At 36.2% G+C, this 27,570-nt stretch overlaps 1 protein-coding gene across 4 annotated transcripts in view; it reads right to left on the reverse strand.

Annotated features, from left to right (window-relative positions):
• Positions 1 to 27,570, reverse strand: part of GSK3B (glycogen synthase kinase 3 beta) — a 220,016-nt gene that overhangs the window by 21,688 nt on the left and 170,758 nt on the right. For 3 of the 4 annotated variants that reach the window (XM_027529541.1, XM_027529760.1, XM_027529689.1), the window contains exons 8-10: positions 25,991 to 26,086; positions 16,938 to 16,976; positions 14,081 to 14,267 (exon numbers count right to left, since the gene is read on the reverse strand). In XM_027529541.1, the coding sequence (XP_027385342.1) occupies positions 14,081 to 14,267; positions 16,938 to 16,976; positions 25,991 to 26,086 (322 nt within the window). The remainder of the gene's footprint in view (positions 1 to 14,080; positions 14,268 to 16,937; positions 16,977 to 25,990; positions 26,087 to 27,570) is intronic. The other variant, XM_027529592.1, reaches the window with a different exon arrangement.

Here is a 27,570-nt window from a genome sequence, read left to right on the forward strand (position 1 = left end):
AGTCCATTCTTAACTCTGTTGTTAAACTATTTTATTGGTATCACTAAACAGAAGACATGGCATTACAACACTGGTTTAACAGAAAAAAACAGACACGATAAACCTACATCAGAAACTAAATCATGAGCTAGTAATTGACCTATAGAGAAAGGCTACCAATACGTTGTGATAGATAACAAAAGCACTATCTGCTAAAAAATTCGAGGGTCTTTGAGAACTAAAGATAGGCTGGGAAAAGGTACCGGACAAATGTTTGAGGATAAGCGTATTAATAAGATATATTTCCATCATTCATTAACTTATATATACTAGGTTTCCCCTTGCTACTCTGACAATATTTGACTGCAGGGGTTGACAGTGATAGGGTCACAGAAAAGAAAATATAACTACAGTCTGTACGTTGGCATGCACAGACCAACTTACTTGATGGCAGGTACGATTTATCTAAACAGTAGTGGAAACAGGATTTAAGAAACATGTTAATTCTCATTGCTTTTACTGAAAACAAAAATGTCTACTGAATCCTATTTTGCTTTTTAACTTAGTAAGACTGTTACTTTTTAAAAGTTTAAAGTAGGCTTTTATCCGCATGTGGAAGTCTCTGTCAACTGTATACAAACTGGCTTTCTTTAAAGAATCAAGAGCTGTATATGAGTCTTGAGAAATAATTTTAAGATGATATTTGATCTAATAATGTAAACAGTTACTGAGACGTGGTGGTGAGCTTGTACATAAAAGCATCTGGTGTTAATTTCAGGTAATATGACTGTTCTTCCAGTCTGCCTGGGATAACCCTGGTTTGTTCTGGCATTTAACTAATGAGTGCTCATTTCTACTCTAGTAAGTGCTGTTATAAACAATTCTACCTATTATTCTAATAATTTAAAGGAATAATTATACAACCATACTAGTTACAGGAAGGTGTTATCCTTGAACTACAAGTAATATTTACAACATGAACTAAAAAATGTTAGGAAAGTGTTTTCTTTAAAGCAAAATTCATATAATATAGAATTAATCATTTTAAAGTATATAATTTTGTGGCCAACCAGTCCATCCTAGGGCTTCCCTGGTGGCTCAGACGGTAAAGCATTTGTCTGCAATGCAGGAGACCCGGGTTCGATCCCTGGGTTGGGAAGATCCCCTGGAGAAGGAAATGGCAGCCCACTCCAGTATTCTTGCCTGGAAAATCCCATGGACGGTGGAGCCTGGTAGGCTACTGTCCACGGGGTCGCAAAGAGTCAGACATGACTGAACAAAGGGAAGATCAAAAGGAAGGAAGAGTCCATCCTAAAGGAGATCAGTTCTGGATGTTCATTGGAAGGACTGATGTTGAAACTGAAACTCCAATACTTTGGCCACCTGATTCGAAGAGCTGACTCACTGGAAAAGACCCTGATGCTGGGAAAGATTGAGGGCAGGAGGAAAAGGGGACGACAGAGGATGAGATGGTTGGATGGCATCACCGACTCAATGGACATGGGTCTGGGTGGACTCCGGGAGTTGGTGATGGACAGGGAGTCCTGGCGTGCTAAGGTTCATGGGGTTGCAAAGAGTCGGACACGACTGAGTGACTGAACTGAACTGAGTTTTGTGGCATTCAGTACATTCACAATGTTGTACAACCATCACCTCTACCTAGTTTCAAAAAAATTTTCATCACCCTACAGGAAAACCTTTAAGCAATTAGTCACCATTCATCTCTCCCGCCAGCACCTAACAAGGGAAATATTATTTTAATGCAGAACTTTAAATATGTTCTGGTACAAAGTCTCTGGAAATATTGACTTATTCAACTTGGTGCCTAAATATCTAAATTTTGTACTAAATCTGATACTCAGATTCTGGTAAAAAGAAGCAACATGCTGATGTCAAGATATACAGAAAATGAATGGCAGGAAAAGCTCGAAATTGAGAGAAGACTATTCATTATCTTTTCCCCTTCAAAGAGAAGACTTAGGTCATCTCATCAAATAATAACCTTCCCTGAGTTGGAAAACCACTGCCTTAATGATCAGGTTTGAAGAAATGCTGTTTTCTCACAATCACCTATAGTAGCTATTTCAGTTCTCACTGAGATACAGAAAGAAGCTATGTAGTTTTACTTAAATCAGTCCAATTTCAATGCAATCTCACACCTACAAGAATAGGAAAATCCCTGATAATTGTCGAGGCTGATGACTTTACAGTTCTAGGAACAGAAATTAATGTAAGATGTGGTAATTATTCTTCAGTAATCTAAAAGACAGTCAGACTTACTGTCAATTAAGACTAAAATTTCCTAAAATAGCTTCTTTAAAATCCACTCATCCATATACCCACCCACACCCTCATCCAACTAACAATACTGAGCATGTTAGGTCCCGGATAGACAGATAAAAAGATAGCTGTCTCTGTCTATTCAACAGAAATAGAAAAATGGAACGACAATTATACAAATAAGCTGGCAAGAAAGGTAGTGAATCAATTCAAGACAGGTGCACTTTTAAATTAAGAGATCTCTATGACCAGGTACCCAACATCTAAAAGAAAATCCAGGGACTTCCCTGGTGGTCCAGTTGCTAAGACTTCATGCTCCCAATGCAGGGGGCACAGGTTTATCCCTGGTCATCAGGGAATTAGATCCCACATGCCACAACTAAGACTTCACATGCCGCAAGTAAAGATTCCACGTGTCGCAAAGAAGACCGAAAATCCTGTGTGCCACAGCTAAGACACAGCACAGCCAAGTAACAAACAGAAACATTTTTTAAAATAAGAAACCATATTATCTTCATTTAAATATTTTTAAAAAGCATACACAGCCTTTTAATTATAGTCCTGTTTTTGACTTTGGGGCACAGATGCTGTGAGGCTATTTTCTTCCTTTTGTAAAAGTATTTATTTACTTTTAATTGGAGGATAGTCGCGTTACAATATTGTGTTGCTTTCTGCCATATATCAATATGAATCAGCCAGAGGCATATGTATGTCCCTCCACTCAAGCAAAACATTTGAAAAAAAGTAAATGCAAAAAAGGAAAAGATGACTGGATATTTTAAGAGCTACAGTTGAGATCATCTTTAAAATAAATTGAATATAAATGGTTTGTGGTCACATACTGCCCACTTTCTCCCATTCACTCACTTATTTACCAAATCACCTATTCTTGTGTATATGCACATCCAATTGAGGGCCATGGTGGTTTTGTATCTAATTCTGGGTAAGGGTGTATACATGTGTGTATGTGTACACACATACATGTGCAAGGCTTCAGAAAAACAATCTTCTTTTTCTCTAGATAATACAGGAAACAAGGAAGCCCATAATATTACAGTGGGGCTAGCCATGGAGAAGAGGTGGGAAGAATGAGACTGTGTTATCCCAGAGACATGGATCAAAACAAAATGGAAACAGGTTCCAGAAGGTTTTAGAAAACTTAATGTATGATAAGGATTTCTTCAACCAATTAAAGATGTCATAAAACTACTCATTAAAAAAATCACATAGTTTATCAGTACACATTATGAATGCTTTGATGGTGAATTAATCATTATATGGTCCACCATCAAAACACAATGCACAATTTGAGCAAGAACAAAATGAATTTAGAGATAGCTATCGATAAGCCAACCAAGATAAGTATCAACTGACCAAAAAGATAACCAAACTCATTTAACTAAAATTTGCTGCATAGTTTATATTAAAAACTGTAGAAGAAAAATTCCCATGAAAAGACCACCATTAAGTTAAGCAATCTTTTTAAATGTTAAAAACAACAAAACCTAAATCTGGTTGCTGGCAAAACCTGAAGTTTTCCTTAAAGTTTCTCTTCATCTAAATGTAAGATTCCCAAATTTATTGATAAGGGCACGTTTTTTATTTTTAAATTTTTTGGGGTGAGGGGTAGGAGTAGGTGTAGGAAGAGGTATATATATATGTTCAAACTGTGTTGAATGAAAACTGAGGATAAATTTGAGAACAGTAATCAATGTAGAAACCAGAAGGAAGAAATCAACCCTTTAGTAACTAAACCTAATCTTATGGTAATAATAAAATACCAGGCATAAGGTAGAAGGGCACCTTCTTTCTTTGTTAACTTTGAAAGGGCTCAACCTGCAAACCCCCAGAAAGAGTCACTAAGATAGGCACATTTTCTTTTTCTTCTACAAAGAATTTGAGGTCTTCATGTGTGTATGAGGTCTCTTAAGTATAAATGAAAATGGCCAGTGGTTGTCTATATAGTCAAAACTGCTATTTTTCTTCCTATTCACAAAAAGCTTTAAATGATTTAACAATGGCATGCACATTTTATTTGTGTACTTTTCTGAGGGGTAATTCAAATGTAGGATGGTACACTTTGATCTTACACATACTGAATTCTACTGTTGCTTATCTGAATATATACTGTTTAGATGAACAAGTAACTCCATCACAACTACTTCTCTCCTAACAATTTCAAAGTGCCCAGGAAATCTCTTAGGTTTCTGTCGTTGACGACATACTCCACACTCACTCAGAAAAGTAAACACTAAACTAAACAGAAGATCAGACAAATAGTCAACAAACTGCAAAGCCTGCTCCTGCTGCTTGATAATACTGGCAATGTTTCATGAGCGGACTACATGATAGCTGTATAATCCCATGACTACTTTGCCTTGGAACTGCCCAAGAGGGAGGGTCACAATTTATACTAGTCATCCAAAAATGTGTGAATATATTTTGTACTAAATTTATAGTAATGATACACTTAGAAGTTATCTAGCAAAATGTTAGTATTTTTAAAGTCCTGGTGATTGAAAAGAATAAGCTTTAGTAACCTGAAAATGTTATACTCAGAACTCCATTCTTTTTTTTTTTTTCTATTTAATTAGAGGATAATTGCTTTACAAGGCTGTGTTGGTTTCTGCTGTACAACAATGTAAAGAAGCCATGTATATATAGATCCCTTCCCTCCTGAGCCTCCTCCTTCACATCCCACCCCTCTAGGTTGTCCCAGAGCATCGAGTTGAGCTCCCTGTGTTACACAGCAGCTTCCCACTAGCTCTTTCACACATGGTCATGTATATATGTCAATGCTTCTCTCTAGAGAATGGACCCGTGGGCACAGTGGGGGAAGGAGAAGGTGGGACAAATTGAAAGAGTAGCAGAACTCCATTCTTGATGAAATGTAATAAATGTAGCATTACTGTAAGTTGTTTTATCCAACTAAAAATAACCTTTTTGAGCATTTAATAATAACAGGTACTGCTAATATGTTGAATTCTATAGGAGTCATTTTTTTTTTGTATCCATTTATACCATGATTTTACATATCACATGCTTTCAAGCTCTGTGTTTTTAGCTTTATTTCTCATTTTTTCCTTTGTCTTTCTGGAGTCAGTTCATTTTTATAATCAGAATTCTGGAATGTACTTAAATATCCTTTAATCCAACTACCTCATTTTTGTTAAATCAGGAAACTCAGAAATAGTGCATGGCCAAGGTCTGCACCTAGTTAGAGAGAGACTATGAAGGAGACTTTAGGTCTGACTTACTCTATACGCAATACTGCATCTTTTTATTATTGCATCTTTATTGCCTTGGCTATAAACCACATACCACTAATATTCTGGTCTTCCTGGAAGTGTATCTGTCCAAACTACACACAGAACTTTAAGTCAAGATATTAGTCTTTCACCGTCTGTTCCTATACCATTCCACATTGTCTCTAGTAGTACAGTTAAGGCAGCAGAACCACTCAAACCTCTGGGAAAGAGAAAACAATTCTTACAAATAGTTTGATAATTTAGATCCTAAAATTCTGAGTACAGTCAACATTATGCATCAGTAATACTCTGGCTACCTGAACTAAAACTAACTTGCCCACCTTTAGCAGCACTCATGAATTTCCTAAGCATTCCCTGCAGTGTATTTCCTTGGTTTAGTTTTCAATAACCTAGAAGAGTATAGCTTACCTAGAAATTTTACTCTTCTAAATTGACTCTTACTCTAAATTTTACTCTTCTCTTCTTTAGCTGCTGCTAAGTCACTTCAGTCATGTCCGACTCTGTGTGACCACATAGACGGCAGCCCACCAGGCTCCCCTGTCCCTGGGATTCTCCAGGCAAGAACACTGGAGTGGGTTGCCATTTCCATCTCCAATGCATGAAAGTGAAAAGTGAAAGTGAAGTTGATCAGTCCTGTCGGACTCTTAGCGACCCCATGGACTGCAGCCTTACCAGGCTCCTCCATCCATGGGATTTTCCAGGCAAGAGTACTGGAGTGGGGTGCCACTGCCTTCTCCACTTCTTTAGCTATAAAGTATCAAAGAATAATTCTGACACCAATTCCTCTGATAAGTATAAACAGCTCAATCTCTTCTGTAACAGAATATCCACTTATTTCTGAAGTCCATTTATAAAGATCTTTTATAGATATTTTTCATCCAAAAGAACACAACAGAGAAACAGGGATAGTCACATTAAAAGTCTATAGTTTATTTACTTTTACAAAGGGACTTCCCCGGTGGTGCAGTGAATAAGAATCCATCTGCCAATGTGCCAGTGCAGGCAACACAGGTTCAATTCCTGGTCCGGGAAGATCCTACATGTCGTGTAGCAACTAAGCCTTTGTGCTACAATTACTGAGCCTATGAGATTCAACTACTGAGCCCACGCCCCACAACAAAAGAAGTCACCACAAAAGAAGCCTGCACACTGCAGTGAAGAGTAGCCCCTGCTTGCCGTAACTAGAGAAAAGCCTGTGTGCAGCGATGATGATCCAGCACAACCAAAAAATTAAAAATAAATATTTTTTTAAAAATGAAAAAAATTTTTTAAAAAGGAGGGGCATTGTAAGTTAGAGCGGTGCATGAGTTTCTGTTTAGGATTTGATTTATTTGTTGTTGTTTAGTCTAAGTTAAGTTTAGTCTAAGTCTAAGTGGTCAACGCATCTGTGACCCAATGGACTATAGTCGGCCAGGCTCCTCTGTCCATGGGATTTTCCAGGCAAGAATTACTGGAGTGGATTGCCATTTCCTTCTCCAGGGGATCTTCCTGTCCCAGGAATCGAACCCATGTCTCCTGCATTGGCATGTGGATTCTCTACCACTGGACCACCAAGGTAGTCCCATTTGATTCATATCCTACATATTAATATAAATCAAGAGCCCCTATCTTATGTAGACTTATTCTTGCTTTTATAAATTATAATGAATCTAACCCCCAAAAGCCCCTAACTCAAGGTAAGAATATCAGAAGACATTTTACAATCTCAAGGTGGTTGAAATACTATATCCACTTTAGATGTGGCTGAGGATAAGGTCGGAGAAGGCAATGGCACCCCACTCCAGTACTCTTGCCTGGAAAATCCCATGGACGGAGGAGCCTGGTAGGCTGCAGTCCACGGGGTCTCGAAGAGTCGGACACAACTGAGTGACTTCACTTTCACTTTTCACTTTCCTTCATTGGAGAAGGAAATGGCAACCTACTCCAGTGTTCTTGCCTGGAGAATCCCAGGGACGGCAGAACCTGGTGGGCTGCTGTCTATGGGGTCTCACAGAGTCGGACACGACTGAAGTGACTTAGCAGCAAAGGATAAGGTAAGCTAGAAGAAAATACCCAGGATATAGAAAAGCTGATAAGCAGGTGGGCTGATGGTATTTCTGAGTATCTCTATTTCATAACAGAAAAACTGATTTAAAAATCATTGCCTTAAAGATATGGAGCCTCCAAATCATTATCAATAACGAGTTACAATAGATTTTATAAGCAAGTAATCTACTGCTTTCGAATGAAGGAAGTGCATCACTCTGGTAAGCTGGCCTCTGTAACACTTGCTTATGTTGCCACCTCTAACATTCCTCAGTCCCCTGCTTTCATCACTTCCTTTAACACAATCCTACACTCATCTAAGAAATCTTTCTTTGATCCTTTCCCCATTTCCTTCTGTTTTCTGTCACTCTTCCTTTACTGTCCTTTTTTTACTTGTTCTGGAACCCGTCTGCTATCTCATCATTGCTTTCCTCATGTCTGGACACTCCTATTCCTGTATTCAAAGACATCTGCAGCCTGCCTGAGTTTCATGTTGCTTTCTAGATATTCAAAATATCCTGTTTTAACTTGCATTTAAGCAGCTGCCCCTTCTTATGTCCTAACCAATAAGCCACTATTCCTCCTGCATCCCCACAAATCTACCATCCCCTCAGATAATCCAGCTAATTGGTAGAGTGGTAGATTCTTCAAACTAAGTCACACTAATGTAGTTGATAATCTTTACTTATATCTGCCCAACACCCATCCTATGACATGACCTTGGGGGGAGCAGGGAGACAATGCTCTACTGGGTAAAAATCTCATAAAAACTGGTTAGAAAATTCGAATTGAGGATGTCTGTGGTGGGATTAGTTGGAAACTCATCTTTAAACACACAAAATCACCTATCTCCCTATATATGTCAGCCTTGGAATAGCAAAGAATTGGTAAAGAAAATTGATTTCTGTTGGGATTTCCTGATTCTATTTGCTTCCTAAGGTCTGACTCAGTCATGTCCAGCCTTTGAGATCCAATGACTGAGGGAAAGTAAGAGAATGGTTACTTTACGGTATGCTGAAGGTCTGTGCTGGCCTCAAGTCCTAGAAGTAGATAACACTGTCAGTCAGGAGATCCTAGTACACTGAAGCCCTAGTTCTAGAAAAAAGAGAGGTGTAATAGTTTACGAGTTATAGATCCAGAAGGTCAGAAAGATCTCCAAGTTTTTTTGTCCAGTATCTGTTCACCTCTCTTCTCCCTCTAGTTGATTATAGAAACACTTGTTTGATTATATGAAAGTAATATTAATTACTGCTTATGGCTATTTACTTATGGCACAGTAACAAACATCAAATTGTAGTTAGCTATAAGCTTGACTATATTTTGGGGCTTCCCTTGTAGCTCAGTTGGTGAAGAATCTGCCTGTAATGCAGACCTGGGTTCGATTCCTGGGTCACGAAGATCCCCTGGAGAAGGAAACGGCAACCCACTCCAGTATTCTTGCCTGGAGAATTCCATGGACAGAGGAGCCTGGCAGGCTACAGTCCACGAACTCACAAGAGTTGGACATGACTTAGTGACCAAACCACTACCAACTTACTATATTTTACTCAAGTGTTTGATCTTTGTAGTTCTGTTCATATGGTAGGTTTGCTTTACTAATTAAAACAACAGTTCCAACAAGAAAAAGGAAAATTAGAAATGCCCATTAAGTACTGGCTGAATGAGTTAATAAATACTGTGTATATTTAAAGTGGGTATCAACTGCTCAAACATTGAGCAACTAGTATATGTAGATCAGGGACTACCTTTAGTTCATCTGGGGAAAGTAGTACAGACTTCACTGAAAATTTGCTGAGGATAAAGATGGGTTTTATTCTACCTACAGCAGGATACTCACTGATGACACCCACCATCCCTCTATTCTCTCTAGCTATACAACTAACTGGAAAGTTAGTTCTCTTTCTTTAACCTCTTATTCTGATCATCTATTAATTGTTATTAATTAGTATGTGCTTTAAAGTTACAAGTATTTGTGAGTATGTAGATAAATGGGAACCCTTGTAACATTGCTAGTAGGAATGTAAAATGTGCAAGTCATTATGCAAAATGGTTTGGCAGTTTCTCAAGAAATTAAATACAGAATTACCATATGATTCAGTCAGTCAGTCAGTTCAGTCGCTCAGTCGTGTCCAACTCTTTGCGATCCCATGAATCACAGCACGCCAGGCCTCCCTGTCCATCACCAACTCCCGGAGTTCACTCAGACTCACGTCCATCGAGTCAGTGATGCAATATCCCCCAACTGGAAACGCGTATTCAAATGAATTCATACTTGTACACAACAGTCATAGCAGAACTATTCACAATAGTTGGAAGGCAGTGACAAACCAAATGTCAATCAACAGATGAATGGATAACCAAAATGTGGCATATTCCTATGCTATGGACTGAATGTCTGTGTCCCCCTAAACTTCATATGCTGAAGCCCTAAATCCCCAATGTGACGGTATTTGGAGGTGGAACCTTTGGGAGGAAATTAGGTCATGAATAGGATTAGTGAGAAGAGACACAAAAGAGGTGATCTCTTTCCACCATATAAGCAAGAAAAGTAGCTGTCTGCAAACCAGGAAGCAGCCCTCATCAAACACTGAATTTGTCAGCATCTTGACCTTGATGTTTCCAGCCTCCAGAACTGTGAGAAATAAATGTCTGTTGTTTAGTCACCCAGTTCATGGGTGTTAAGTTGCCTGAACTGATTAAGACATAATGTAATGAAAATTATATTTGTTGTTGCTTAGTCACTAAGCTGTGTCTGACTCTTTTGCAACCACATGGATTGTAGCCCGCTAGGCTCCTGTCCATGGGATTTCTCCCGGCAAGAATACTGGAGTGGGTTGCCATCTCCTTCTCAAGAGGATCGTCCCGACCCAGGGATCAAACCTATGTCTCCTGCATTGGCAAGTGGGTTCTTTACCACTGAGCCACCCGGGAAGCCCATAATGAAATATTATTCCACCATAAAAAGGAATGAAATACTGATACATGCTACAACATGGATGAGCCCTGAAAACATGCTAACTGAAAGAAGCCAGACACAAAGGTCACATATTATGTGGTTCCATTATATGAAATATCTGGAAGAGGTAAATCCATAGAGACAGAAAGCAGACTGGTGGCTGCCAAAGGTCAAAAAAGGAGACAGTGGAGACTGAATGCTTAGTGGGTACGGAGTTTTCTTCAGGAGCAATGAAAATGTTGTCAAAACTGAGAGAGCCGATAGCTGTATAACACTGTGAATGTATTAAACACTACTGGATTGTTTACTGTAAAATGGTTTATCTTATGCTACATGAATTTTATCTCAGTTTTAAAAAAAGCTTAGAAATTCATAAAATAACTTAGTTGTTTTAAACTTTATTTTCTTTAGTAATAATGGAAAATTATTAGCGAGTGACTCAGAGAAGGCAATGGCACCCCACTCCAGTACTCTTGCCTGGAAAACCCCATGGACAGAGGAGCCTGGTGGGCTGCAGTCCATGGGGTTGCTAAGAGTCGGACGCGACTGAGCGACTTCACTTTCACTTTTCACTTTCCTGCATTGGAGAAGGAAATGGCAGCCCACTCCGGTGTTCTTGCCTGGAGAATCCCAGAGACTGGGGAGCCTGGTGGGCTGCCGTCTATGGGGTTGCACAGAGTCGGACACGACTGAAGTGACTTAGCAGCATTAGCGAGTGACTAAAGAATCAAATGTAATTACTTCAGAAATGATGTATGTGAACAGCAAAACAATCTTGATTTTTAAAATCTGATCAAATACAAGGTTTAAGCAGTATCTCAGTTTCAATGAACACAAACAGGTGCACACACACATTGAAGAGTATGGATTAAAATATGTCTCAATTTAAGGAGAATTATTCTCCAAAATATATCCATCATAAATATCACAAGATGCATCATGTGTTTGCATTTGAGTTTCTACCAAGTTGTTTACTTAACAAGGGGCTGTCTTGATTTGTATATTTTGAGAAATAAAGTACTTGCTGGAGGAAATCCTTAGCGTGGAAAAAAAAAAGATCAAGATTCCTTTTAAACTTTGGGAAACTTTAGTTATCTGACAGAAACAGTAAAAAATGAGGCAAAAAAATATCTAGCACTGACTTAGCAGTTTCTCATGCCAAGGTCCACAGTTTTACTGGATGTCACCGTACTCAAATAAAACGCAGTGAGCGCAAACCCAGTGCTCTATGACAACCTAGGAGGTGGGAGGGAAGCTGAAGAGGAAGGGGACATATGAATGCCTAGGGCTGATTCATGCTGATGTATGGCAGAAACCAACACAATATTGTAAAGCAAATATCCTCCAATTAAAAATAAATAAAATTTTAAAAAAATCTTATAGATACTACTTTATAAAGCAATCCACTAATTATATTATGCATAACATGATACAATTATGTAAATAGATAATGTAGAATTTCCAATGGTGGTCTCAGATAGATTTAAAAAGAGCTTCATATCAAAAACTTTAGGTAATATAACCTTAAAAACTACATAGATGGTTCAAAAAGTAGCTCTACTGATTACAAAGACACAGATGTGAAAGATGCATATAGAGTTTAAAAAAAATCATTCTATAAAATTTGAGATGTAACAAACAATTCCTAAAGTACTGTGTGTGTGCTCAGTCTGCTCTTTGTGACCAACCCCATGGACTATATCCCACAAGACTCCTCTGTCCATGGATTCTCCAGGCAAGAATACTGGAGTGGGTTGCCATTTCCTTCTCCAGGGGATCTTCGCGACCCAGGGATCTCTTGCCTCTCCTTCCCTGACAGGTGGATTCCTTACCACTGAGCCATTTGGGAAGCCCAAACTAATATTAACTTTGTATAATTTAAATCTATCTGAGTTAACAGAAAGAACCCTTTTGGGATCTTCTAAATGGGAAAACAGAAGATCACTTTATATTCAAGGGTTATCAGCATTAGCATTAGAAAAGAGCTACACCATAAAATCATAAAGTGATTACTTTGAAAGCTAAAAGTAATTCTTTCAGGACTGTGATTTTAATTTTCTCTATACTTCCTCTGCATTTTTAACATTTTCTTCCATCTAAATGTATTATTCTTGATTAAAACAAAAGCAGTTAAGAATTAAAAATAGAATTTATTTTCTCAAGATGTCTAAAATTTTTATGACACGGAATTAATGAATTTCTGTTGTGGAAGAGGACAACAGTCTCCCAGTCAAACCTTCTGCCAAACTGGAATAATCTTACCTACAATATTTGACATCACCCAGCTTTTCCCTGATATACAGATCAGTATTTTGAAAACATCTTGTTCCACTATTACCAGTTGAAAATGTCTTTACTGATTCCTAAATATTTAGTCTCTCTTTATGCCAGGGGCTGAGGCCTTTATTTGAGGTATTTTTCTCAGGAGTCCCTTAAGTCTTCACTTTTGAGGCTCTATATTTAATTCTGCCCCTTTGTATACTCTACCTGGTGTCCATTAACACCTTAGAGAGGCATAGCCAGGACTTAAAACAACATTCCAAATTATTTCTGATCAGCCCAAATCAAAATTAATAGTTGCAGGAAACCTGAAGATTTTCTTTGATGAATGAGATTACATAAGCATTGCTAGTAGCTACATAATATTGACAGTTTAAGATTACAGTCAACTGAATCATCCAAGTCTATTCTACTAGCAGCTCACATCTTCCACATCTAAAGTTTAAGAAATGCATTTTCCCAGTTTTAGAAAAACTTAAAAGGGGGAAAATTTTTTGTTTTATAATAAAATAAATTATATCTATTTCCTGATCACAGAAAGCTCTCTATCCCCCTTCTATATTTTTAACTTGACTAACTGAAACAAGCAATCTATTTACTCCTTGTTTTATCCACAGGGAATTGTACATGTTTAATGTTCAGTTAAGGAAGAAAACCACATCATCAGAGACAGTGTCGCTGATGAATGAATGAAAAATGACCATCCCTGGGCTTTTTAGAAATCACCAATACACAAACTCAGTTTTCTAATCAGTGTTTTCTTAGCAGTAGCAATGATGCCAAGGCTCACAAAGGAAGAAAATTTCTCTTCTACATCCCTTATATAAGTGCTAAGATGGGCTTTATAAGACTCCAGTTTTCTTGTCTGTATGGCATCTAAAATTACACAAATATAGCCACCAATTTATTTCCGGGTTAAGAAAACTTGATATAAATCCTTGGGAAGCAAGAAATTTTAACATTCTAGACACAAATCTGAAGATTAAATTGTATGTCAATCTTATTATTAAACCTTACTCGGGGAAATCTCTGTAACTTCTCCAGTACAAGATTTATCAGAACCTGCTAAAAATTAGAGAAGCTATGCCTATTTGAAAAATTTAATTCTGCTTTTATTTTGTTCAAAACCATATAAATGTGGTAGTCTAGTATGTGGTTATATAGGATGCTCCCTTCCTGTATAAGTACTTAATATGCTTACTTTTACCCTACAAAGATTTAATAGAAAATTAAAGCTACACATGTGTAACTTTCCTAGAAAATAGTAAAAGGATTAAGTGTTAGGAATTACCTTGAGTGGTGAAGTTGAAGAGTGCAGGTGTGTCTCGCCCATTTGGTAGTTTGACATTTGGGTCCCGTAATTCATCAAAAAATGAATGTGCACAAGCTTCCAGTGGTGTCAGTCGGGCAGTTGGTGTATACTCCAGCAGACGGCTACAAAGTGCAATCGCCTCGGGTGGAGTTCGGGGTCGGAAGACCTACAGAATAAAAAAAAAAAAAAAGAGAGAGAGAGAGAGAGAGAAAGTACAGTTAATGTTTCAAGTAAGAATCTTTGCAAATTATCATCTGAGTACTGAGTTAATTCCCACCATGTACAAAAACATGGTTGCATTTGTGAAAGAAACCTTTTAGAATGAAAGGAGTTAACTGCATACAATTTACCACATTGGGGTGAACTGCTGATTAAAGACTATATGAAAAAGGCTCAGAGAAAAAACTAGGGCAAATGAAAAAAAAAATCTATACAAGCTTATCATAAAGCAGTACAACCAAACATGCACACAAAATATGACAGGCACAAAAGAAAGTCTCGGTTCTGGGAGCAGTCACAACTAGAAGAATGTGAAGTTAATGTAAAGTTCTGACTGCTGTGGTAATAGTTATAAGGTTTGCCTCTTTGGTGTGACTTTTCTTTTTAGCAGAACAATTGTTGATAATCAACAGCACAGCACTGTACAAATCTGGCAATTAATATCTTTTAAAAAGGAAAAGCTGTTTATTCTTCAATGATTTGGTATTAACTTTTCAATAAACAGAGCCTATTATTATTTGAGGAAATTCTTGAATATCCAGAACTTCTGAAAATGTCCAAAATTGTTTTCTCAGGTAGGTGTTATCGTAACACGGCCAGTTAACCCCTCATTTCAATAAATATTCTAGGGTTTTAATCAGGAATAGAGAAACTTATTTTTCATTAAGAACATCAACTCACAGAAAAAGTAAACTGAAAGCTATATAATGAGGCAAAATGCAAATAAACAAACTTATTTAAAGGAACAGAAAGCTTTCTACTCATCTGTGTCTTAAAACTCCGAATAAATACACAGAACTATGAAAAATATACTTTGTTCTAAATTATGGATAGTTAAAGAATAAAAGCAGAAGGGGAAAAACAGAAACAAACATAAACATCTGGACAGAAAGCTTTTGAAATTAAAGAAAAATGAAACACATATCCCTTGACAGAAGAACACAGACACAAATAGAAGGGTTAGTAGCCGCAATGGTGGAAGTTGACAGACACAAAAAGGAAAACAGATGCATAAAAATGGAGGGAAAGAGACCTACAAGTGAGGAAAGGACATGCAGACTGTGACAAGGCACAGAGGCGTCTGAGAGGCTTAAGTTTCCTAATGATAAAGGCTCATGTAACATTTGGCTATCCACCTAGGCTTAAAGCAGAACTGGTTACTACTACAGAGCTCATTAGATTATGAGACTATTTATAAGAGTACTTTCTACACTGAAAATCCTTTTTTTGTTTTGAAACAAAGTTTATTATTAATAAAGATATTTTCCTTGGAAATTGAGAAATTTTGGCTTGAGTAAGATATCAGAAATTTATTTCTGAACATTAAATATCTTAGTTAATTTATTTGGTTGTGTTAGAAAACCCTCTCCACAGTTACAAGCTGCTTTATCTTTATTCTTTTGAATAATCTGACTTGCCTCAGTCAAGGAGCTAATGTACTGTATTATTTGAAATGTTTAGATCTTTCACTGTATGTGGTCATTTCCCCCTTCTCTTGCTTCCCAGCCAGAACCATAATCAAACTCAAAATGTAGAAGAAAATAATCAGTGGAAACATTTAGAAAAATTTTTATGAAAATACTAAGCACTACTGACCTTCTCCTGAGGGAAGTTTGTATTTATTTGACAGCATATGGATTTACTTTGTTAGCTAGTTTAATAAAAATGCCTCTGACCAATATGGGAGCACAGAAGTAGAATTAAAAGTACCACCACCAAAAGTAGAAATAAGTATCTTTTAACATTCAAATGTAGGGTAGGTGGACAGTGAGTATATTTTAAATGAAAAAATTCTGTGTTACATCTATTAAGAAACCAGTATTGTAAGCTTACTTCTGATTACTAAAAAGAAAATCATCCACGTCTTTTTTGATTTCTTACTGACTAAAAGTCACCATCCATGTTGGTACTAAGACACATAATAGCTTATTCTGCCAGGCAACCCTAACTCACAGAATCAAAGAGTTAGAAAAATAAGGAAAAGAATTCATTTTAAGAACCTACATTAAACTCAAGACTTAACCTGCCTTTTAAGAAAAGTACCCATTATTATTTCTAATCCTTGAGAGATTCCTGATGAGAAAAGCCTTGGTTCTGTAATATACAGATAAAGGTTAAGAAAATTATGTGGGGTCAAATCCCAGCATACCCAAAGTCCAGATTTCTGACCATAAGACAGGGTGTGGTAGCATGCAGCTTTCAAAAATTATAGGCCAAACTAGAAAAAGGTTTTCTGAATTATCTTTGTGTCTGAAGAAAAGGAAACCAATAACTACTGTCACTTGGCTTTTAATAATGAAGTTGCTGCTGCTTTTCATTCCATACTAAATTGTTTAACACTCAACATCTTGGGTTCCGTGGGGTTTTTGTCAATATTTATTCTTGTAAAAATACTTTTCAAACCCCACTCCTAAACTTCAGCTTAGTTATCAATAAATCATTCAAGAAACTGAGAGTCTAAATATATACCACAAGCAAAACCTATACCGCACAGCTACCTACTTTGTTTTTATTATTACATTTCAAGAATGAATAACTTAGCTTTTCAAAAAAGTTTTCCCCCCGAGTTTTATAGACCTGCCCTGAAATTTTGGGAAAAAAAAAATTAAGTACATACCCGCACTCCTGAGGTGAAATGTCCTGTTCCTGACGAATCCTAAAGATGAGAATGCAGTGAAATAATCCAAACAGGGGAAGTCAATCCAAAAGAGAATAGTCCAGCAAGGAAAAATATATCCAATGTTATAAGAAATCCATGGTGTGGAGGGGGGGACATAGAAAATGTTTATACAGTTATAAACTTTAAACATCAGTCTGCACAGTAGCAAGTCCAAGTTTTAAAAATTATTTCACCACAGTGTATGCAAAAAAAATTTGATTGCGCAATGGTGAGGCACAGTAAAGAAATTAAATTTTAATTATGTTCCGATGCCAGTGCATTTATTAAAAAAATACAAAACCAAAAAAAGTTAAAATCAAAATGAAATCTAGAAGTAAAATTCCCAAAGTAAAGTGTTTGGTCTTCTACGACCTGGATTCATTGTCCATTGACATGGCTGGGAGGGGGCATATCAGCCTGCTTGTCAAGATGTGAGTTCCCAATATGCTAATTTTTCTCTATTAATGAATTCCAGTAACACAGTATAAACATTTTTGCTAAATTATTAGTGATGAGAGGAAAGTGATAAATTTATTTAATTTATAGGTTTCAAGCCAGATATTTTCAATTTGTGTGAGCTAAGAAGGATCAGGCCACCGCGGATTATTCTCATTTTGGATTGACTTCCCTGATAAAAGATATTTACTGACATTCTCATTATCTTAGGACTCTTCAAGAAATTGACATATCACCTCAGAAGTGCGGGTATAAACTTACTTTTTCTATTGTGGGCTTTGCCCCCTCATACCCTCTCCTTTTTGGAAAAACTCACTGAAAAAATTCTGTACCTCTGAACACTACAAATTCAACACAGTTCCATCTGCAAATATGCCCAATTCACCCACCAAAAGCTAAACAAAAATATATACAATGAACAATACAACTAAGGGACAGTCACAGTTATAGGTGACATGCATAGTAAGTAATGTAAACCAACACCTAGGCACAACGGAGCCAAATATGCAAAAGGGAGGTAGCAGGGTCTATTATGTCTAGGTATTGAGAACAAAAAATGGCAGAACTCACCAGTAGCTGTGAATTCCCTTGGCTATTCTAAGAGAATTTAACATTCTTTTAGGATAGTTTCCAGTGGGGGAATTAAATATTTTGCAAAAAATAAATAATCCGCGGATTACTTTTAGTCTGCAGACTAAAATTTAGTTCACGGATTAAAATCCGGCCCGTCAGGATAAAAATCTCTCATGAACTTAAAACACAACCAGGTGGACAAAAATAGAAAACCAGACTAAAAAAAATGAGAGCACAAAGTAAGACTCAACTGGGCCAACTAACAATTAGTGCGCAGACTAAATATGGCCAGCCAAGAATGTTAGCAAGGCCATGAAGAGCCAGCCCAAAATACTCCCTGTAAAAACTAAAACCAGAAGTAAATAAAGAAAACAAAACAGAACAAAGCAAAAAATAAAGAAATAAACAAAAGGAAGAAAGAAAACAAAAGCGAAAAGAAAAACTGAAAAGAACCAAAACACTGACATGAACTTTTAAGTGATTCAACTACTACCTCACCTGTGCAGCAACTCATTTTCTTAAATTGAAACAAACTCTTATCACAAATACTAGTCTAGAGAAGAAACTAGGAGGAAAAAAAAATTTTTTCCCCAAAAATAAAGTCTCTGTGGTACTGAACAAATGCAAATGAGTTCTTAACGGAAGAATTATTCAAAATAAATTTGCATTTGGATAACTCAGAAAGGACACAGGCCATTTTCTCCTTCACATGTCCTATAATAAATAGACTTTTGCCATCAAACATCAAATTTCAACCTGGAGCTAACTGTTATGACTGAATCTTAAGCCCCTTAAAATTACCATTTATATACCACATCAAGGCTTATGGTTGATTCTCATAGCATCAGCTCTCAACAATTCCACTATATTAAACAGCCAACCAGAGCAATGTAAAAATGCCTATGGGGCAATGATAATTAATCTAAGTAGAATGGAGAACAAGTACTGTGCCTTGTTCAGTAGCTCAAATAGCTAGTCCTCTTCAAGTTTTCATTGTGATAAATGTACAGTACAGACACTGTTCGCTGGTCATACACAAAATACACAAGCATTAAATGTTAAAAACTGATAAATCATGAACACTTCTGAAGAGCAACCCCAGTACATAAAATTATTTGCAATTTGTAAGGCTATATGCAGGACTAAAAGTGAGACGATATTATGGATTTGCTGACTAGTTAATTAACTAAAAAAAGAATTTAAGTCTACTGAAGTGCTCATGTACAGCACATAATTCATAAGAAACACATCTTTTCCTTAGCCACAATTCAATAAATTTTAGCTTCACTAATTAAAATACACATAAGGAATATAATGTTGGTATCAGCATTAAACTATGCCACAAATTCCTCCCTCTAATCTCATTTGCTCATAAAATACTACAGAAGTGTGATTTACCAAATGTCTACTTATCCAATTTAATCTTTCATTGTTCATAAAATGGTTACTATAGTCAAGTTGATCTTCCTAAGAATATAGAAATATTTCCTTTTCATCCATACCTCCTTTTCTTAAGGGATAGTCCCCTAAGCTACAACAATTCCTAACTTTAGCAGCACCTAAGCAAACCCAAGGGCTTCCCAGGTGTAAAGAATCCACCTGTTAATACAGGAGACACAAGAGACATGGGTTTGATCCCTGGGTTGGGAAGATCCCATAGAGCAGCAAATGGTAACCCACTCCAGTATCCTTGCCTGGAAAATTCCATGGACAGAGGAGCCTGGTGGGCTCCAGTCCATGGGGTTACAGAGAGTCCGACATGACTAAGCTACTGAGCACACATGCACACAAGCAAATCTAAACTGTCTTTCAACAGTACCCACCCTCATCCACTAGCCCTTCTATCGCCTTTAAAGGAGGCTCCTTTTCCCGTCCACCATCCACACTGAAGAGCCTCTCTATGATACCTATAGTACATGAAACACCTTGGAACACCAACAGCACATAATCAGGTATAAGGTTATTATTTAATACTTGCTTCAACTGACTCAGATATATATCACCCTTAAGTGTTTCAAAGATGGAGACTTAATATTTTAGTTTTTTTTTTTTTTTCTTTTGTATCCTTTATGGTGTCTAGCATAGCACTGATACACAGGAGGTAAGTGTTTTAAAGAACAAATGATAAGTCACAAATTTTTGCCTTCTTTTTTAATTCACCCTCACCCTATCCTCTGCTCCCCACAAGTGATCCATTCTTTCTTTTTTACCTTATTCTTCTCACGTATGGATTCACCACCTTAGTAGTTGAATTTTAATGTGCAATAGTTTCCAAAGAAATAGGGTAAAGCCAGTATAAACAGAAAAGTGAGGAGGTCTATTCACATAGCAAATAGATGTTAGAGAAGAAGTGATTATTCTAGCACTAATGAAGATGGAGGTAGAAAATTCAGTAAGGAACATAGTGTATTTATGTGACAAATGATAATGTACTAGTTGAGGTCAGTAGGCAGATGGGTTGAAGAGTAATATTGAAATTGACTACCTGAACAGCAGACAAAACAGACAAATGACAAACTTAGGAACCAACAGAAATCCCCAACATAGTTTCATGCTTTCTGGAATACATGAGCAAAATAAGGCAGAAAGGCCAGAAAGGGTAGAGTGGATCAGCAAAACAACAACAACAAAATGTTTGACAGGGATTTTTGCTTTGTGCTAAGACCCTTTGAACGTATTTTTGGTAATGGGTGAAACTAGTTAAAACAGGTAAGTTTACCAAATGAAAATTCATCTTGTAGTCAAAGACTTAGGAAAAAATATTATGAAGAAAGTCATTTAAAAAAATTATAGTGCATCTTTTGGTTTAGCTTTAAGCATAGCAAATAATACATGTAATAACTAAATCAGCTAGTCTGATTCCTTTGATGGCTGAAATGACCTCAATTTTTTGCTTACTCTGTTAGCTAGTTAGAAACACTAGTATTCACTCATTTCACAGCATGTGGACTGTATTCTAAGAAATCAAGTATGTAAGGATTGATTTTTGTGGATAATGCTTTCTGGGGTACTTAAATCAATGATCTAAGGTCCCCACATATCCTACAGACAATTACCTATTAATCATGTATACCCAAGTCTCAGCAACAAACATTTTGAGGTAACATATTCATTTTATCATCAACAAAAGAGAAATAAGAAGCTGCTATGGTACATATATGGTATGACTTGGAAAGTACTACAGGAGTTATATGGTGGGAATAATCACATAAGAGCTTGGATAATTAGATGTTTCGTGGGAGAAGGAGATCTGAAGTCTTGACGAAGGTCAAGACTTAGTAAGCAGAGAGAAAGAACACTCTAAGTGTTCACTAGTAAGAGGTAGAAATGAATGTGGCTTTTCCGGGGAACAATCAGGAGAACAGTTTGATCAGATCAAGAAATTCAGCATGACTGCATGATCCCTTCAAAGTGAGCAGGACAACACTCTCATATGTAGCTAAGTTATTAAACAGTACTCAGTCAATCGAAAGAAACCAAGGCCCTTGGGATTCTAATCTATTTCCTCTACTAACTAGATATATCATTTATGAATTTCATTACTCTGAAAGAATATACAGACATCTGTGTTACCTAACTCAGAGGTCCCCAACCTCCAAGATGTAATGGCCTGATGATCTGAGGTGGAGCTGATGTAATAATAGAAATAAATTGCACAGTAAATGTAATGCGTCTGAATCATCCTGAAACCATCCCACCCCTGGTCCATGGTCTTCTCCAAAACTGGTCCCAGGTGCTGAAACGGCTGGGTACTGCTGATTTAACTGACCTCACAGGATTATTTAATACTGGAATAATACAGGGGAATATCTGCTTTAACTTTAACAAAATGTTAGCACAATCAGATACTCAAAATAGGGAATAAACATATACAACCATTACAATGTTAACTTTATTAGAAATCCTTAATCTATCCTGGTGGCTCAGAGGTTAAAGCGTGTGCCTCCAATGCAGGAGACCTGGGTTCAATCCCTGGGTTGGGAAGGAAATGGCAACCCACTCCAGTATTCTTGCCTGGAGAATCCCATGGACGGAGAAGCCTGGTAGGCTACAGCCCATGGGGTCGCAAAGAGTTGGACACGGTGAGTGACTTCACTTTCACTTTTCAATCTATCCTAACCAAACACTGAACTTTTAAATTCATTGCCTAATTACACGCATTTAAGGGTGAGGGAGCTGGAGAACTTGGGAAAGATTAGGTTTAACTGACTAAATGCCTCAGGAAAGGTTAAGAGCAGGACAAAGAACTAAATCTCTCATTTTTCTGGAAAAAGAAGCAGAAGAGTGACTGGATAATCATCCGAACTGGGACAGTGAAGAGTGTGAAGAACATGCCATTAATAATCATACTGGGCAAACATAAATTGGGACATATAAGCACTCTTCTCATTATATGTATGGTATATAAAATTTTTCCTATAGGCAATGAGGAATCAGACAATTTCAAACAGGAGAGACAATATCACATGTGCTTTAAGGAAGATGACTTTGACAGCAGTGAGGATGTGAAAGATATGAAGGAGGGAAATCAGGAGGTAGGAGGTTGTTTCAGCAATTCTATGATATGATGTTGGGCTAAAGTCAGGGCAGTGGAGATAGAGAAGACAAATCCTCTATATGCATATTTGTTTTCAAAAGAACCTGAAGAAAAGACACAACAGCTAACTGCTTTTCTACAAAAGCAAAAAAACAACATGAGGCACAAGAATGGGAGCAATGCTTATACTAGATCCTTACTTCATACCTAAATAGACTGTCATTTACCCAAAACTCCATGTACCAAATGCAGAATTTCAGCTTCTTCTCTTCTTCCAACCAATCTCCACCTGTATTTAATTCTCAATTTGCTTTTGCTATCATTTCCTTTTGCATCCCATCTGGCTTTTATTCTTTTAACTGTATAGCATACACCAAAAAGCAAGTATTTATCTTCCCCACCATCACTCTCAATACTGGTCCCCTTTTCAAAACATTAGTATATATATATTTCCTTTCCAACTTAAGCCACAAATGCTTATTCAATGAATTAGGTTGTTCTGGCTATTAGGTAATAGTCAAGGGCATCTTACTGGATTTCTGAATTCTCCAGAATTCAGGATTCTCCCTGCAATATATCACACTAGGATTATTTCATTGTTTTGTTCTTCTGTTTGCTATCTTTCTTATACATCTGAATACCCTCACTCAATGCTTCCAAGGAAGACATTTTCTCCCTTCAACTTTCTGTCTGCCTATTTTTTTTGAGAACAGGAGCTCCCAGTTCTGGGGATATAGCTGTACTACACTATAACATGGTAGAGAAAAAAAGGGTTTCAGCAAATGGGACTAAAATAGGTTTTAACAGAAGACTTCGATAAAGGCAAAGCAGATTTTGTTTCCAGACTCCTGTTTACCCGCCTTCCAAAGGCAAAAAGCTTTTTCCTTTAGAGAATAACATTATGTACGTTAAAGAAAAAAAACAAAAAACTCCACTGGCTGCCTAGCATAAAAGAGTATTTCTCAAGCTGACATTCACTATCACAAAGGAGGGGAGACTTTCCTCTAGAAATTTAAAATTTTGTATTCTTATTTTGACAATAATCAATTCTTAATAAATCAATGTAAATATATTCTGGATCATCTGGAAGACAGAGTACTGCCATGGAATTTCTGTGTCTGAATTTGGTTTTGTGTTTACAACCACAGTAACAGCAACCAATGGTGTGCACTAATGAGAAATTAATGTAAGTGTCCTACTATATAATAAATGCATTTGTACCAAGTGAGAACCAAATTATGGCACATATATGAGTGAAGAATTCACAAGAGTTTGAAGACACAAAATAGGTGGGAGAATTGAATTATTATTCTATATATGGTATAAGAATGGAAGCCTAAATAAAACAAAAGGGCTTTGTGTATATTATTACACTGGAAAAGCATCAGTGTAAGATATAGAAAACATCTGGAATTCACAAGGGTAAATGATGTAAAGCATGCAAATTCACCATTAGTCTTCTATTGCTTGCATGGTAATTATAATGAATCATTCCTCACATTCCATCCTGGCTAACACTTGAAGAGATATAATCAAGGGGAAAAAGTACAGAATATGACACACACTAGTACTGGTGGCAGTCTTGATTTAAAAAAAAAACGAGGACAAGGACTACTAAATAAGATCTCATGACCTCATTTCAGCATTGTATTGCTTAGAAACTCTACACAGGATGAATATTTAGAACAGATTCGACCAAAAAGAATTTTACTTTTCTACCTTAAAATAACATGCTTATTAAAAAAAAAATATGGAAATGCAGAAGAAAATAAAATCACCTATACTCTTTTAATTCAAACTACCATTAGCATTTCTGAATACTTCCCTGTATTAATTCAATACACAGAATTCTCTTTGCTTCTTGTTCTTCTTTAACATGGCTGAAATCATAGTATACTACAAATCACTTATTACATGTAACTTGGAATAACTTTGTGGATTCAAACTGCAGCTCGGATTCTAAATCCAAATAGGGCACCTACGATTCTCTTGAGTTTAGAACCAGTGAAAGAACCTAAATATCTTCTGACTCAGATTCAAAATAAACTTTAAATACCAAGACCAAAGGATGACTTATCTCAGAATATTTAGTGTTTACTGTAAACTTAAAAAGAGGGTAGGGGAGAGAGCAATGTCTTGGTCAGTGAAAGCTACAACTTATAATTCTGGCAGTAAAATTATTACTGAGGTCTTTGTTTCTAATTATTTGGAAACAAGAGGATTTTCTGAAGTGAAGAGACGTGAAGATATTTGATAACTTGAAGTAAAGAAACCTGAATAATACAACTTAGCAAGAGACCTACTTTGAATCTGGAAATGTAAATTATTTCACCTAAATTACTTTACCTCTTATTATAAAAGATATATAACCAATTAAATGAACTTGTCAGTGTTCAAAACAAACTGTTCTATGTATATTTTTAAATATAAAAGATCTCTGATTGAAATATGTATTAAAAAGTTGAATATTTCCAACCCACAAAATATATAATGAAATATAAGAATAAACTGGGAAGAGGGATATATAGATGGCACAGAACTAGAAGGTTAAAAAACTTGGTATTAAACACACACACACATACACAGAGAAGAAGCTTAATTCTGACTTTGTCAGTCACATATGGAAACATGGATAAGTCATTTGGCATGTTTAGCTACAGTTTCAGAATCCATAAAACAAGAGAGTCACTCTAGCTATAAACCTTATTGATATTTTTTTTCCCCTCTGCATACAATCTCACAAATCAGACATGAAAATAACTTTTTAATAAAATCTCTCTACAATCATTTCAATTAACTATCAAAACAAAAAATAAAGTCTTCTCATAAGTTAGTACTTATGCTCTTAGAATTGGCTCCAACTAAAAGTTGAAGTTAGGCTTTTCCAATGGCTAGTGACATCCTGTGGGTATATCAACTGCTTTCAATGTATACTATTCATGAGACCAAATCTTCATTTTACTCTTGCTCCCAAAACACCAACAGGAAAGAAAACAAGAGAAGAACACAAAATATAATCTATTACTAGTAGTTTAAAAAGAATAAAAATATATGTGATACTGAATGCTATACGATATTGAATGCATGTAAGTACCCAACTATATAAAGAAATTACTTCTGAATTTTAAAGAGTAAAAATTTATATAAGATCCTGCACTTAATGAAATTCTTTATTTGAATACTATGCATGTGTACTGTCCTCATCCTACAAATAAAAACCCAGATTGGAAACTTTCTACAGGAAATCAATGGGAATGCAGCTATATACAATCAATGAAATACTAATGTATAATTATCCAATTATTTTTACATGCAGAAGTCCTGTTGTACTTTGTATTCCGACAGCCACCTAGTCTCAAAATAGTTTAGTTCAAGAACAATGAGAAATCCAACTTCTAATTAACTACTGGTTAATGTATTTTTTAAAAAACTCGTTTTGACTCACCTTAGTCCAAGGATGTGCCTTAATTTGAGGGAATTTGAATTCCGTGTAGTTTGGGTTCATTTCTCGAATTTGCTCCCTTGTTGGTGTCCCCAGGACCTAGATAAAGAAAGAAAGTTATTGCCCTAATTTTCTATTATACTTATAAATATAGTCTTTATGTTTTAATGTACTGGTTTCACTGGAAAATGGAATTCCAAAGTTATAAAATATGTAACTCATTAAATAGAGCAGACTTTATAAAAGACTTCAATTTCTGACTAGAGAACCCAAGCTATAGGTAGTATACAGACTTTTATGGTAATAGTCATTAAGTCTGTAAAAGAAAGGTCACTCAAAAATATTCAACTAAAAATCAGGCATCTTCGTTCTGTCTAGAAAAACAATCTGTTGTGATGACATATGAAGTGAAAGAATCTTTTATTCATTTATTCACCAGTAAAGTAAGTCAAAGGTTTTATTATCAAAAAACTAATTAGGAGAACCTTAGTCAAACATGGTCATCAATAATTCCATTCAATCACTGAATATTAAGTGAATATCCCTGTGCACTAGGAACTATATGAAGAATACTAAGAACAAGAGAGATTCTAAACTATGAGCAACTTACATATTTGTGTGGAAAAAAGTATAACTATAATACAAGATGAAAATATACTGAGCACTTCATTACCTCCAGAGCTGTATTAGGCACCAAACGAAGGCAAGTATATGGACTTGACTGCATCAGACAGGTGATGGGAAGAGACATTAAGTACTAAAATGAGTACTCTGAAGAAAAACAAGACTTATTACGTATCTTTGTAACTCTAGTGCCCAATATAAAACAAGTTTGTTGAAATAAAACGTTAATCCATTTAATTCAAGGACAGTTGCACAGAGGAGCAGAATGTGAAGTACTTGATCAGTGGTGAACAAACAGGGCAAACTAAGCATTTCAGGTGCTTGTTGTTATTGTTTCTAATTCTCTAGACTTCATTAAAACTTTCAGAACTTAGGCAAATTTTTTAAAGTTTTATTCTTCAAAAGACACTCATATGAAAACAAAACATAAGCTAGACTGAGTAGGTACTGTATAATTTAATTCATATAGAATTCTAGAACATCTTCTGCCTATAGTGACATAAAGAAGATTCACGGTTGTGAGGAGCTAGAACAAAGTATTACAAAGAGGTACTAGGAAATTATTAGGGGTAATAAATATAATACAACTTCCTTTCCTTCCTGTAGTAGAATTCCAGCTTTATGGAGAAGCAAAGAGTGTTGAGAAGGAAAATATCTGGTCTTTGTAACTGTAGCTATCAGATATTTGTAAGTTAGGAGCTATCTATATTTAAAATATGAAAAGTAAAAGTTTTCATTTTAAATAATAAAGCAAGCCCTTATTTTCTAAATTGGACTCTTGATGAAGGGTGTATGTGTGTACATGTATGGGAAAAAGGGGAAAGAGTGAAAAAGAAGGGAGAGTGAACTTATTGATAATTCTGCCTTCCAAATGCAACTCCACTGGATTTTTTTAAATGCTAAATAAAAACAACAGCAATGTTAAAAAATGAGTATTTAAAATGCATACTTTCAGTGAT

The sequence above is a fragment of the Bos indicus x Bos taurus genome, chromosome 1 (assembly GCF_003369695.1).
Source record: "Bos indicus x Bos taurus breed Angus x Brahman F1 hybrid chromosome 1, Bos_hybrid_MaternalHap_v2.0, whole genome shotgun sequence".
In the NCBI taxonomy this organism is placed as follows: Eukaryota; Metazoa; Chordata; class Mammalia; order Artiodactyla; family Bovidae; genus Bos; species Bos indicus x Bos taurus.